The 13,631-nt window shown below is 34.1% G+C and overlaps 1 protein-coding gene across 1 annotated transcript; it reads left to right on the top strand.

The window, feature by feature from the left end:
• The first annotated feature begins 2,043 nt into the window (after positions 1-2,043).
• On the top strand, positions 2,044-12,357 carry LOC113704336 (uncharacterized protein At1g32220, chloroplastic). Its single transcript, XM_027226177.2, has 10 exons — positions 2,044-2,230; positions 4,672-4,789; positions 4,926-5,014; positions 5,934-5,989; positions 6,084-6,139; positions 8,310-8,403; positions 9,883-9,962; positions 11,298-11,340; positions 11,708-11,799; positions 11,972-12,357. The coding sequence occupies exons 1-10, from the start codon at positions 2,187-2,189 to the stop codon at positions 12,149-12,151; spliced, it is 852 nt and encodes a 283-aa protein (XP_027081978.1). The 5' UTR covers positions 2,044-2,186; the 3' UTR covers positions 12,152-12,357.
• The last annotated feature ends 1,274 nt before the right edge of the window (positions 12,358-13,631 follow it).

The following is a 13,631-nucleotide window of genomic DNA, read 5'->3' as shown; positions in this document are numbered from 1 at the left end:
CCCTATTATAGAGTTTATTTTATTAGTTTCACAACAAGAAAATTACTGGACGTAACAGGTCAAGTTTGGACATAAAACTCGTGTCATATAAATGTCTTCATGTGGTGTTTTCATCACTAAGCCTAGGCATCTGTCGTGCTTATTGTGATGGCAAACTATCTAAGGAGCCCTTGAACAATTTCAATTGTCTTAAAATAGTCTCTCTCTTATTTCAAGTCTCAATTTTGTCCCTCAATAATAAAAGCGTTAAATTTTGATTCTTCAATGCATCTTTGCCATTAAAGCTAATGGATTCAAGGGTAAAATTGGACAAATCTAATGTTAGAAATAGAATGAAGTATTAAAATTTGGTCCTTTTATTGTGAAGAGACCAATTTGAGATTTGAAATAGATGAGAGGCTAACTCGAGGCAATTAGGATAAGTTAGGAGCTCCATAAGTAGTTTACCCTTATTCATATATTAATTATTTTAAAGATCCCTTTAAATACTTATTCAAATCTTTTGTTAAATTTATTACCTTTATTCTATTGTAAAAGTTGATAAATTACCAAAATGACAAAATAATAAATTCAATCATGTTACAAAAATTACAAACCATAGAATTTTATACTTGAAAGTTTGTATGTAATATACGTCATTAAAAAAGAACATATTTGACATATATAAATTATTTTACAAACTATCTTACCCATAGTGAGGATATATAACATCGTATCATATATCTAAACTTACTTTAAAAACTCATAAATGTGAAAAATAAATAAATAAGTAAAATTTACACTTTAAATTTATTTTTCCTAACATTAAAAGTCATTAATTATCTCATAGTTTAACAAAAATTAATTAAAAATTTTCTACAAAATATTGTATTAATGTTTTGAAATTAGAGGTCCTGAGTTCAATCCTCTCCTTCTTTCTTCTCACTTCTTAATTCCCACTCATTCCATGCTAATAAAAAAAATATCTTAATGTTTGTAGCATATATCTTATACTGAAAATAAAGAAGTACTATATTTAATTTAAAAAATGAATTATATTTCAACAATCAACCGTTTCAACCACCTTATTTAGGGGTGGCAATTTTCGACACGACCTGAAAACACGACACGAACCTAACACGAAATTAATGGGTTTGGGTTGAGGTTTCGGGAATTCGGGTCAGAATCGGGTTGGACCCGATGAACCCGAAAGGAAAACAGGTCGATTTCGGGTCAACCCGTGATGATCCGATATGACCCGTTTACGAATTAAAAATAATTTAATAAACATAAAAATAATTTTATCTAACTAAACTAAGTTATTCTTTTTTTCAAAGGCATTAATTACTTAATTCTAAATGAATTTATTTAATTTGTATGAAGTTGAAATTATTATATTTGGACAAATAATATATTATATTATATTTTACTTTTATACTGTTTTAATTTATTTTATATTTTGTTTGGGATAAAACACTTTTACGGTGTTTAATTTATTTTAGATTTGGTTTGGAATTATTTATTTAAATTTTTATTACTTGATTATGTAATTAGTTTTGTGAGAAATTGATTTTATTAGAAATTACAGTGATAAATTAATAAATTAAAATTAAGTTTCGGGTCATTTCGGGTCAACCCGCCAACCCGTCAACCTGAAATTTTCGGGTTCAGATCAGCATACCTGACCCGTCACGGGTTGGCGGGTCGGGTTCGGGTCAATAGATTTTCTGACGGGTCGGGTTCTGACCCAACCCGCCAACCTGATTTGGACCCGAATTGCCACCCCTAACCTTATTCACCTTTGGACCACTAACCCATTGACTCGGTGGGTTTCTATCCGGACCGGGTTCAATAAGTATGCATTTACCCGTGATAAGAAATCCAAAAAGAAAATAAAAACCATAAAAAAAAAAAAAAAAAGGCGCTTTCTAATTCGGCCCGCTAAAGGCTGAAACTTCTTGGCCTAAATTGAGCCACAAGTTCGCGCACGTGTAACTTAAACGTCCCTCCACGTGTCCCTCTTGTTCAGAGAACTGAAAAAGGCCCACAGCCTTCTCCATATTTGTTCTCAAAATTCAGAAAAATCCAAAACGAAAAAAAAAGGGAAAAAAAAAAACCCCCACACGCTCGTTCAAGGAGCCCTGTCTCTACTCTACTACACCTCGAAGCAGGAAAAAAGAAATCGATCAAATTTCTGATCATCCAATATGCTCCGCTTAATTAAGTCTCCATTTTCTCTCTCCAGATTCTCGTAAGTTATTTTTTGGCCTGAAATCCTCTCGCGTTTTGTTTAATTATTTTAAGTACTTTGTCTGTGAAGTTAATGACTCTAAATTCCAAGGTGAAGCTGAATTCTTTTTTATTTGTTTAGGTGATTGTATTCTTTTTTAGTGATTTAATTACCTGTAATTTTTTAGACAATGTTGACATACCTTGACGCTGCATTGCAATTATTTTTGCTTGGACTTAATTAGAATTAGGTGACCTGTTACATTTTTCCTTTCCTTTTTTTTATTTTTTGTTTTTTTTTATTTTTTGGATTTGGAGGAGATGGGATATCTGTTATGCAGTACTTTTGCTAAAATTTTTTGAAAGTATATTTTGTTTTCTTGGGTCTTAAGAAATGACATTTAATTATGGAGAAAGAGAATTTGATATTTGGTTGGAAAAAGAGTTCCAATTTTTGGCTTAGGGTATAGAGTAGCAATAGTAATGTTCACCAAGCTGTATAACTCTCATTAGCAGAATGGATTCACCAATTGTTTGGCAGCATTTCAATTTTGTATGTTTTTCCCCCCGAAATTGACCTAGAATTTGGCTATCTAAACGAAATGTAGTCAGAATCATGTGAATGGCGGAGATACTAGTGCTGGTGGTTCTTGCATTGACACGGGGAGAGGTTTCAACCATCATTGCAAAATGTGTATCGAGCTCTAAATTAATTTTTTTACATTTTAGAAATATTTTGCTTCTTCCGATTTTGATTAGTAGTGGGAAATAACACAGTTGCTTCTTTGGGAAATGCTACCTTGGCATCTTTTACATCAAGAAATACAATTGGGAAACGAAATTCAGAGTAAGCTGATTATTGAGCATTGCAGTTCACATCATAATGCCTGAATCTTTTTTTGGTTCCACTTAACTATCACTGTCCTTCTTTGTTCTGATTAACAAAAATTATTGATAGCTTGTTACAGCACTTGACGTTTCAGCTAGAAAGATTTACTGAAAGCTCATTCAAGTTTTCGAATCAACACGAAAGGAAACTGTTTAGTTGCAGAAAACTTGGGGAGTCTGGCCATGTCACATGCCTATGTCAAAATGGATCTTAATTTCGTATTTCAAAAAGAAAAACTGAAGGAGATGGAAAGCATACAAATAGTCTGAATAAAAGAGAATGACAGGTCATGTGAAGCCAAAAAAGCATGGTTTTCATCTTTTGAAAAAAATGGAGTGCAGAAGTTTGGCAGCTGGAACTTGACATTGGCTTATTTATGCTTGTTTGGTTTGTTTCTTTGTCAGTTAGCGAATTATGTTAGCTCACATACTCATAATTTGATTGTTGAAGTTTTAAACTGGATATGTTACAGAAAACAACTGAAAAGTATGAGCCTTATCTGCTATTTAGCTGAAAAATATGAAAAGAGCAATGTGCATTGAAGAACTTTAACAGTAAATGTCACTTTGGGAAGGTGGGTATTGTGTTTTGACTATGCAAAACGGAAAAGGAAATGCTGTACCTGGAAGGGACTCTGATAGTGCACATGATACCTGATGTATAATTTAATAGACAGATTTATATATGCTCTCTTTGTCAGACATCACTTAACTTTACACCAGCTGTACTGAGTTTCCCTAAATATAGCTAGTATTTCTATTTTGGATGTGAATGTTGATGATCACGGACAGATGTTTATTGTTTAGGCGTGGATGAAATAGGGTGTGTGTTAGCACTAGATTCATGTTCTTTGAAGTGTTGCGAATGAAACAATTGTACTCATTCTTCTAGATGCTTGTAAATTAAAAAAAGTCAATGGCTGAAATATCAATTCATTTTTTGGATTAATGAGAAATCGTATGCCCCCCTTTCAAGCTTCAGTGTAGACACATTTGAATTGATCACAGACAACACCAATTTGGTCAAGGACCTTTGGAAGAAATGGATGTGTGTTGCAAAGTTAAGTTTAAAGTGAAACATTTTGGTGAAAACATGTTTTGAAGCAATATTTATGATTTACTATAATTCTTAGAAGACCCTTGAACTGTTGCAGAAACCTGATTCATTTGCAGTCATTTAAGTTGAAAAAACTCTTCACTTTGAATAGAATGAGTTTGGATAGTATGTGTTCTCTGCTAACTTTAAATGCTTAATTTTCTACTTAGTTTAAAATTTTCTGGTCTGATTTGCTAGTGAAAAGCATATTTTCTCCTATGGGCTGGCATCATCTCCCGATATATGCAGGATCTGTTACCTTCATCTAGTTGTGAGCAGAAACGGGTGACTAATTTTGTATCTGTAAGGGTATTGTGGTGTGAGCTTCTGTCTGTCGTATCTCTGTAGTTTTAGTTAGTTCCCTGCAGTAATTGGTTTTAGAATTTTATGGTAGATTAGAGGCTATTTGCTTGTCCTGTGGTGTTACATACTGCCTGCAACTGATTTTAATTGTCTCAATTGATTCTTGACAAAACCAGGAGGGTAGCTGCTTCAAAAAATCAACGGTTTTTATGCACAGATCCTAGTAAAACTGATGAACCATTCAAAGTTGAGGAGGCAGAGACAGTAGATACCTCTCCACCTCCATCAGAGAAGGTATTTCATGGTTTTTCCCGGATATGACCATCTAAGTTTGTGGCACCTTGGTGCTTTGTCCCTTGAAATGTTTGGATTAGATTTTATTTGTTTAATTACTAATGGACTTTTTTTCCCCTTTTTTTGGGCTATTTAGTTACTTGTGTTGGGTGGAAATGGATTTGTCGGTTCACACATATGCAAAGAAGCTTTAGATCGTGGTCTGACCGTTGCTAGCCTTAGCAGGTTAATTCCTCTCACCTTGCCATGTCACTGTATTGCTCTGTAAATTGCTGTTCCTGTTTTATGATTGTTTAAGGTTTATTACGGTGGGTGCATTCTTTCCATGGACAGTGGTAAACTTTTCATTTCAGGCATCCTCATCTTTGTTTTGTGAAGCAAGCATGTTGAGAGTTAAGATGAAATGCAAACCAGTTAACTTCCTTTTGTTCTAGACTTCAGAATTAACCATTGTCTTGTTCATAATGACCATTGCCCTCTTGTCTTGACGTCTTGCTTGTCGAGCAAAAGTCCTTAGCTCATGTTGTACTCATGTTTACTCAATTTTTGAATCAATTGCTATGGTGGTTCTATGAGTGGTTCAAACAATTCGATATGTTGGCTTTTCCTTTTGTAAAATGGTCCTGATTAAGTAATTAGATTTGTATGTATTGTTGATAGGAAAATTCTTCTGTTTCCTCTTTATGGAGATATAAGGCTTTTATTCAAATAAAATCAAATGTTGTCTGGTTTTTTATATGTTAAGCAAGAGTCTACTGGTAGAAGGAAAAATGTTCTTACCTTATTGAACAGTCATTATGTATCTGTTACTTTTTATTTGAACCTAACTGTAATTACAGCTCTTCATTTAAAGGGATCTATGAAATTTTGGAGATGTTTTAGCTTGATAATGCCTAACAGGCTTTAAGAACTAAAATATGTGCACTCGTATTGATATTTCTGGTTGTTCATAAGATAATAAAATAGCCGATATGACTGGAGGACTCAGGGGAGTGGAAAATCCTCATGCACATTAATGCAATCCTGATGATCTATTCCTGTTTGTGTTACTATGTGATATGTTGGCTTGTATATTAACGTACATTTTGTTCTTGCTATGAACTTTTCATCCTGATCTCTGGTTCTTCTGGTTATCTTCTTGTAGAACAGGAAGGTCATCTATACAAGAATCCTGGGCTAACAGTGTAATCTGGCATCATGGTAATTTGTGTTTTTAGGGGTGTTTGTAGTTTCATTTCTTTCCAGTTGTTATTAGGCTTCGCTCATGGTTATTTTCCTGTTCTCTTTCCACCAGGAAATCTTCTTTCAAATGATTCATGGAAAGATGCTTTGAAAGGAGTGACATCTGTTGTATGTATCACTTCTGTACACGTTTTTCTAATGTTTAGTGTTTTTCCAGCTGCATCTCACTGTATGTTTATCTTTAGTGTTGGTCCAAGGGTGATACAAGGTGATGTGTGTTTCTGCATGTGGTGTAGCAATTAAACATAAACTTAACTGAATCCATGCAAAAGATAGAAAGATGCTGTAACAGTGGTTCTGTAGCTAGCATAGCTAATCTGTAATAAGATATCAGCAGGAGAAGAGTTTATCAACTTAGCAGCTTGTTGCTGCATCTTCTCTTATTCTTGCAGGTGAAAGTGTCTGAGCTCCAAGTTTTTGCAATATAGTGCTTCAGAGTTTTTTTTATTGCCCTTTTACGTTTTGTTTTTTTTTTATGGGTGCATTTTTAGTTCTAATAATGTATTTTAAGGCTTCTGCACTTAAGTTTGCTTGCAAGTTCCCATTTAGGATGTTGTTCCCTTTCCTCTTTCCTTGAAGCTGTAGATCACCAATTGTAACTAAATCTGCGACTTGTCAGCTGCTGGTTAGATCTAGGCTGAGGTTATAGAAAATGGTGGTAAATTTACAATACAAAAGCAAAGCCTTATTTGCGTTATCAATCAATAAACATTTTTCCAATGCTGTAGAATCATCTGGTGTCTTGCTCTGCTCTCAATGTCCTCTTGCAGATTGAGGGAAATTTTATGACTTTGAAGGCAGTTATTTTCATAAAAGTAAATATTCTTTGGAAGCGTGGCGGCCCAGATAGTTGATATTAAAAAGCAAAGAACTTGCTGCTTTGGAAGGATCTGATTTTTGGCTAATCATTAAGTGCTGGTCAAACTAACTACTTTGTCATCGAGATTTATCCATAAAGGAGGTTGCTAAATGTGCACATAACTTGGGTTATGTGATGTTCGTTCTTATTTGTAATCTTAGGTGCTTTCTGACTAAAGCATTTTAGTGCTTGAAGGAAAATGTTGAGCATGTAATGTCAAGTTGCTGCTAACAATTGAGTTTCTCATGGAAATAGCTACAGATAGTGAGTGACGTAGGCTGCACTTAATTTGTATACTTTAGCATACCCAACAATTGGAATTTTGAAATTATCATCTCAAGCAGCTTTGCTCTGCAAAAACTTATCTTTTAACTACTTGCAGAAAAATATTCAGTTTATTTTTTCCTCAGTCATTTATATATCATACATTTCCTTTCCAACCTATCTCATCTTAATTAGGCGACTCATCTTTGTTGGTGAGCTGAGTACTACAAAACAGGTCCCAGCATTTTGTTTTCTTTTTGTTTGTTTTTTTTTTGGTTTAAACAATATGTGGCTTCTTGGTCTATCAAATCAGGTATGCTACATATGGGTATCCATGTGGAGTTTTGGATAGGTTGTATGTCGAAGGGAAGAGTGACTGATTTAATTACCGCATTTGTTGGAAAACAGAGTTACTTGCTCAAGCAAGCAGACTAGATGACAGGATAAGAGATTTTTTTTTGGTTAACTTCTTTTAGGTTCAGGTGGCTAATATTTTCATATTTTCTCTTTTGTACTCTTTTTTTTTTGGGGTGTGGGAATATCGCTGGTGGCAAATTGTGAGGTGATTTTTACATTTAATAGGCTCCACTATGTGGTTAAGTTTCAGGTTTGAAAAGTAAACTTTGTTAATATTCAATTTCTTCTTTAATATGTGTCCTCCTCCTGCTTTAGTTTTCACACTCTTTATGCTTTACTACTTTATTTAAATAAAGACATGTATTTCTTGGGCCCTTGAGTCGAAACTTGTGAAATTTAGATTTGTTACATATTAGATTATAAGTAGAAGTGGCTCAAATCCTTGGTTGCACAACACTCGTGGATGCTCATATGTTATTTAACTTGAAGAATAGATAAGTTTCTAACTCATTCATGCAGTTAGACAGAGGATCAAATTGGGTGATTTGATGTAAGAAATCATTTGTGATACATACCGAATGCTTCTATAGTTGGGCTTCTGCCAGTTTCATTCTGTAGCCTAGTTTTCCTTGTCTTTTTATTTTAGCTTTTCCTTGTTTTAACTCTTTTCACTTGTTGTCTGGATTGATTTTAGGGGACTAATATCTGGTATTTAAAGTTTTTTTTTTTTTTTGAGGAACTTTCTCTTGGATTCTTGTGTAAGTGCTAGTTATCAAAATGCATGTTTTCCTTCTGCAGATTTCTTGTGTTGGTGGTTTTGGTTCCAACTCACACATGTATAAAATCAATGGAACTGCAAACATCAATGCTATAAGAGCTGCTTCTGAAGAAGGTATTGAATTATATCACACTTGTGTTTGATACTTTTAAGTCATATAGTTCTTAATTCTGCAACAGGACTTTTAGAGCTCATGCCACGAGTAGGCAAGAAAAGTGGTTAATAGTGTTCCAAATAGTCAGCTGTTACCTCTTCTAGTTAACTAATTGATGGATTGTCTGAGCTTCATTTTTGGGCATACGTTCAGATGTCATTAACCTCATCATAAATGGTCTGTTTGGATTGAAGATTATATGGATGAGAAAACTTAAATGTAGCACTTTTTGTGATGTGATGTAAGCCAGACAAAAAGGTGGTTGGAAAGATATGAAGGTGGTGGGAAAATGACATTAGAGAATCTCCAAACTTCCTGCTGTTGTGGTTTTGTTGATGCTGTGTGGAGTGTGAAATCTAAATATGTGTAGTTCACACAGTGTTACAGTAGGCATATCAAAGCAGACTAGCCAATTTCGTTGCATTTATGGCTGGGAGGCAGCATGCTTTGGGTTCCTTGATAATAAGATCACTGAACTTTTCTTGGTGGTTAGGATAAAACCTGTAGAAATATAAACCATGTAGTAAATTTGTAAGTGCAGAATGATCTAAGGTGTGTGGTTGAGTTTTCCATCTTGGTTTTACATACCAGCAATTTTATGTTTTGCTCAATCAGGAGAGTGTCAGTACTAAAATGAAGAAAATGAAGTGTGAACTTCCCATCTTGTTTTCACATATCAGCAAGTATATCTTTCACTGAATCGGGAGAGTATCTGAACTAGAAGAAAGAAGAAATATCTGCACCTTAAATACTGCACATTTAGTTTTTGGTGATGTTGAACTTGATCCATCTGAATATCAAATCGAGATCTCCTTCTCAAGGCACAAATTATGAATGTCCAAACAAATGCTTTTCAATATGCGTAGATAACTAGCAAACCAAATTAATATAATAACTTTAATTCATCACTTGAGTTGTAATTCAATTTGTTACATAAAGGATCAGGTTTCGAAGGTCGCGAGTATCAAGTTTGTTGTCCTCTGTTGCTAAGACTGAAAGTAACTTCTGGTTGTTCACCGTAGACCATATTTCAATTACCTGTCGATAACATTGGCTAAAAATCTCCAAGTTGGTTCAGCCTTTCTATACAATCTAAGTTATGCATCATCTATCTTGTACAGCTGCTTGGAGTTTACTGCAGCAAACATAAAACATGTAACGAAGCAGAGGGAATAGTTAGACTTCAAATAAGGTCACTTTTGATACATTCGCTTTCTTTATTCGACGTCTATTTTTCATATTCATCGAAACTTGAACTTGGAACACATAGATAGAATATATCAGTTGTCTTCTCGTGGACATGGCATTATGTATTAAGGAAAAGAATTTGGTGATTTTTTCTGTTTCTATACCCCCAACACAAGTAAGAACTATTTTGTTAACTGATTCAAATACCAGCTAGTTTTGTAAACCCTGCTTATTGTATTTACCCTTTGTAGGAGTAAAAAGGTTTGTTTACATTTCTGCTGCTGACTTTGGCGTTGCAAATTATTTGCTGCAAGGATATTATGAGGGCAAGGTATGAATTAGAGTACTTGGATCTGTAGTTTTGTGTAAACTCTTTGATTGCATTTGCTAGACTAGATATGTACAATGCATGTCTTATCATGTTACACTAACTGTCTTGATTCACAAATTGTTTGGTCTAGTGTAGCTGGCTAAAAAGATGCTAAATCCAATTATTGTTTGATAAAAGCCATGAAGATTTTCTGATAGTTTTAAATATCATCTCATGGTACAGTGCACTGGATATTCTTGAAACTGATCAGTTAACTTACCATTCCAAAAATTAAAAGGTGGTATAATAATTTTGCTGAAAGATAGAACTGAAGCCCTGGTTGAACCACATCTGTCTTCGGTATTGTGATTATTAGGATTTTGCTGATCATATGTGATAGAATGGTGTTCTTTAATCTCTTGTAATGAATGAAAATTTTCTGGTATCATAAACGATTTAGCATGTCTTTTAAAATCAGTAAAGAAGGCAATATTGATGATAAAATTGCTCTTTTGATGTAAGCATGCTGTTTTGAGCTCATAGAAGACCTGATTGTTGTACTTTATGGTTGCACTCGTTGCTTGTGTATGCAAGTTCATAAAAATGTTGCAAAGTAATTTAATTTGGTGGTTCTGCACTTCCATCTTGTTTACAGCTACTTGAATATGTAGATAAGTACAAAATTTGTAGATCAAATCAAGGAGGTTATAACTTATTAGTAAATGTGGGTGTCCTACTTTTGCACAATCTAGGAAGTATTGATCTTTAAGGATTCAGTTCTTTTTAATCCTTTACCCTTTGAACTTGGTTTTCCTTGTCATTGGCATAATGTAACATGGTATTGAATTCCTGATTTGACAAATGAACCTTTGGGTTTGAAATGTTTCTTTTTCCTGGTTGAATTTATCTTTCATGTCTCTCGCGTTCTAGTAATTATCTTTCATCATATTTTGAGCAGTTGTCTGTCCTATTATTTAGTGATGGTTTTGTAAGCTGCAGCACTATGTTAAAATTGATTTTTAAAGCATTTATGTGTGATGTACTCAATTAATGTGCTAAGTTGGCTCCGTGAAGCCATTTGTGCTTAGTTCTTCCTTTGCAAAGTTCCGTGTTTTCATTGTACGAGCGCAAAGTCATGACTTTGGACTTGATCTTCTTCACTTGTTTACTTTTGAGTTTGTCTTGTCGTGTCAGTTGTTTGGAGTATGTATGGTTAGTTGAACATTTCAACTCATTAATTTTAGTTCACCAGCATGTCGCTATGTTACAGTTGATTAGAAAGATGGATTGTGAAATCTCATTTGTGGAATTGCGTGTTTGTTTTCTCATAAATTTCTGTTCCGTATCATGATGCAGAGAGCTGCTGAAACAGAACTACTGACCAGATACACATATGGAGGTATGTTACCATGCTGTTATTCTAAAAATTATGCATTGATTAAGGACATGATGGCGCACAATATCATTGATGGTTAAACCATTCAATCCTGAAACTAAATATTGTTACCAACTCCTTTTCCCTAATCTGAGTGCTCTCTCTCTCTCTCTCTCTCTCTCACATATGCACGTGCTTATGCACAAACACAGACACACAAAACTGGTTGACCTTTTTGAGTAGGACTGCACATTATTGATTATATGCATTTTATTATTTTTTATCTTTGATCGCATATCTCTGATTGTCATATTGCATAATCTATTTGGCATTTGGACGAGTTATCTGCAACTCATTGATCTAAATCTTGCTTTGTTTTTCTTTGTGTTAGGAGTAATACTGAGACCTGGGTTTATTTATGGAACTCGTCGTGTCGGTAGCATGAAGCTTCCTCTTGGTGTAATTGGTTCTCCCTTAGAGATGGTACTTGCCGTGTGGATTCTGTTCATTTTACAAGGAATTCTTGTGACTAATAAGTATTACTTAGGCACAAAAATGGGTTGTATATTGTCTGTGCCATATATGTGATAGACCAACTTCAAACTGCTATGTGCTTATGTGCTTCGTGGAGTAAGTTTTCCATCTTGTTCTGCAGGTTCTCCAACGCGCAAAGCCACTCAGCCAGCTACCCCTTGTTGGGCCTTTGTTCAATCCTCCTGTGAATGTTACTGCAGTGGCTAAAGTTGCAGTAAGGGCAGCAACTGATCCTGTTTTTCCACCTGGGATTGTAGATATCTATGGGATACTTCGCTACAGTCAGCAGAAATCCGTATAACTTTCGGTTCTTTTACTTTAAGATATCTTGGTACTCATGTTGGTTTCTCTTCATCCCTGACAAGTTACAGAGAGGCAAATGTTCACCTAAACCTTCAGCTGCTCAGTCAAATAAGCAATGCACCAGAATTTCCCATGTAAAGCCATATTTGTTTCTTTTATCACGATTATTATTATTGCTTCAATGAAATTGGAATTTTTTTCTTACATTACTCGAATAACTTGTCTTCTGAGATTCAAACGGCCTGGGCGTTTGAGGAGACTTTCGACGGATTAAGGGCCTTTGCAATTGCCACCACATAATCACCAGCAGAATAAATGTAAACGCTAAAATTATAAATGTAGATATTAACTCAACAACATATAAAACTTAACAAATGTTTTCATCTGCTGAAATTTATGTCCAAAATTATGTTATTACATTTGCTTTTATAATGTCTACTAGTCCAAGAGCGCGGGGTGAGCATTCGTGACCCGTGTTAATAGTGCATTTGGGTGCTGATGTTTTTAAATTTTTTTTATGTAATGTGGTGTATGAATTGATGCAGAAAAATATTTTACAATATGTAAAATAATTGTGAGGTAGTTAGTTTTGATTGAATGAGGGTAATTGGAAAGAATTGTTGGTAGGTTATCATATAGAATGTGATTTAATGTTGAAGTAAAATGATAGTGTATATATATTGTATAGTTATGATATTGGAGAATATGGGAATAGTATTAAATGTTGAAAGGCATAACTTTATAGTTATTTTATATTGGAACAACGTTTACAAGTTCATTATCGAATATGTGCACTCGATATTCGTTGATGCCTAAATGAGTAATTATGAGAGTATAGTATGGTCGAATAATATGATATCATAGGATTTTTTCCCATTCATAGGTTAAAAATTTATCTTCAATTTTGATGTCCCAACATTTGTGTAGGTAATAGAAGATGATTGTATTGTTTTTGTTTGGCAATATATTTGCAGCATCTTCTGGATGGAATTTGTGCAAAATAACATAAATGGATAAAGTAAATTTATGTGCAATTTTTTTGTATGTCTTTGGGTTAATATCTGTTTAAAAAAATTTGGCTTACTAAAATTTCCATGTCCGTGGGCTTGATGACTACATAAAATGCAAACTTCATGAGGAAACTTTCTCTTGCAGAAAAAATGCCTGCAATTGTTAAATAAATAAATAGGAAGTTGTATTGTTGAATTCTGTGGATATATTTTATTATTAATTATGTTACCATGTTGCTTTTGCATATGTGCTTTCAATAGGGATGATATTCCATTCAAAGAAGCTAGTGTAGTGATTTGGGTTGAAAATTTAAACTCTAAATGTCATCACTCCAATGTGGAAAAAATGTATTAGTGAATTTGGCTGCAGATTGTGATCAGCAATGAATTTTTTCCATCCAGAGTTCTGAGGATTTTCATCTAGTTTTAGAAACCATATTTTGTGTCCAACTTTGAAAATTGCTTTTC

Source organism: Coffea arabica, chromosome 8e (assembly GCF_036785885.1).
Source record: "Coffea arabica cultivar ET-39 chromosome 8e, Coffea Arabica ET-39 HiFi, whole genome shotgun sequence".
Lineage (NCBI taxonomy): Eukaryota > Viridiplantae > Streptophyta > Magnoliopsida > Gentianales > Rubiaceae > Coffea > Coffea arabica.
This window is presented reverse-complemented; position numbering and strand designations above follow the sequence as displayed.

Excerpts from the sequence above, each read along its gene's own strand:
- LOC113704336 (XM_027226177.2), top strand. The coding sequence starts at position 2,187 with ATGCTCCGCTTAATTAAGTCTCCATTTTCTCTCTCCAGATTCTC. Across the intron at positions 5,990-6,083 it reads CAGTGTAATCTGGCATCATG|GAAATCTTCTTTCAAATGAT; the intron begins GTAATTTGTGTT and ends TCTTTCCACCAG. Across the intron at positions 6,140-8,309 it reads TGAAAGGAGTGACATCTGTT|ATTTCTTGTGTTGGTGGTTT; the intron begins GTATGTATCACT and ends TTCCTTCTGCAG.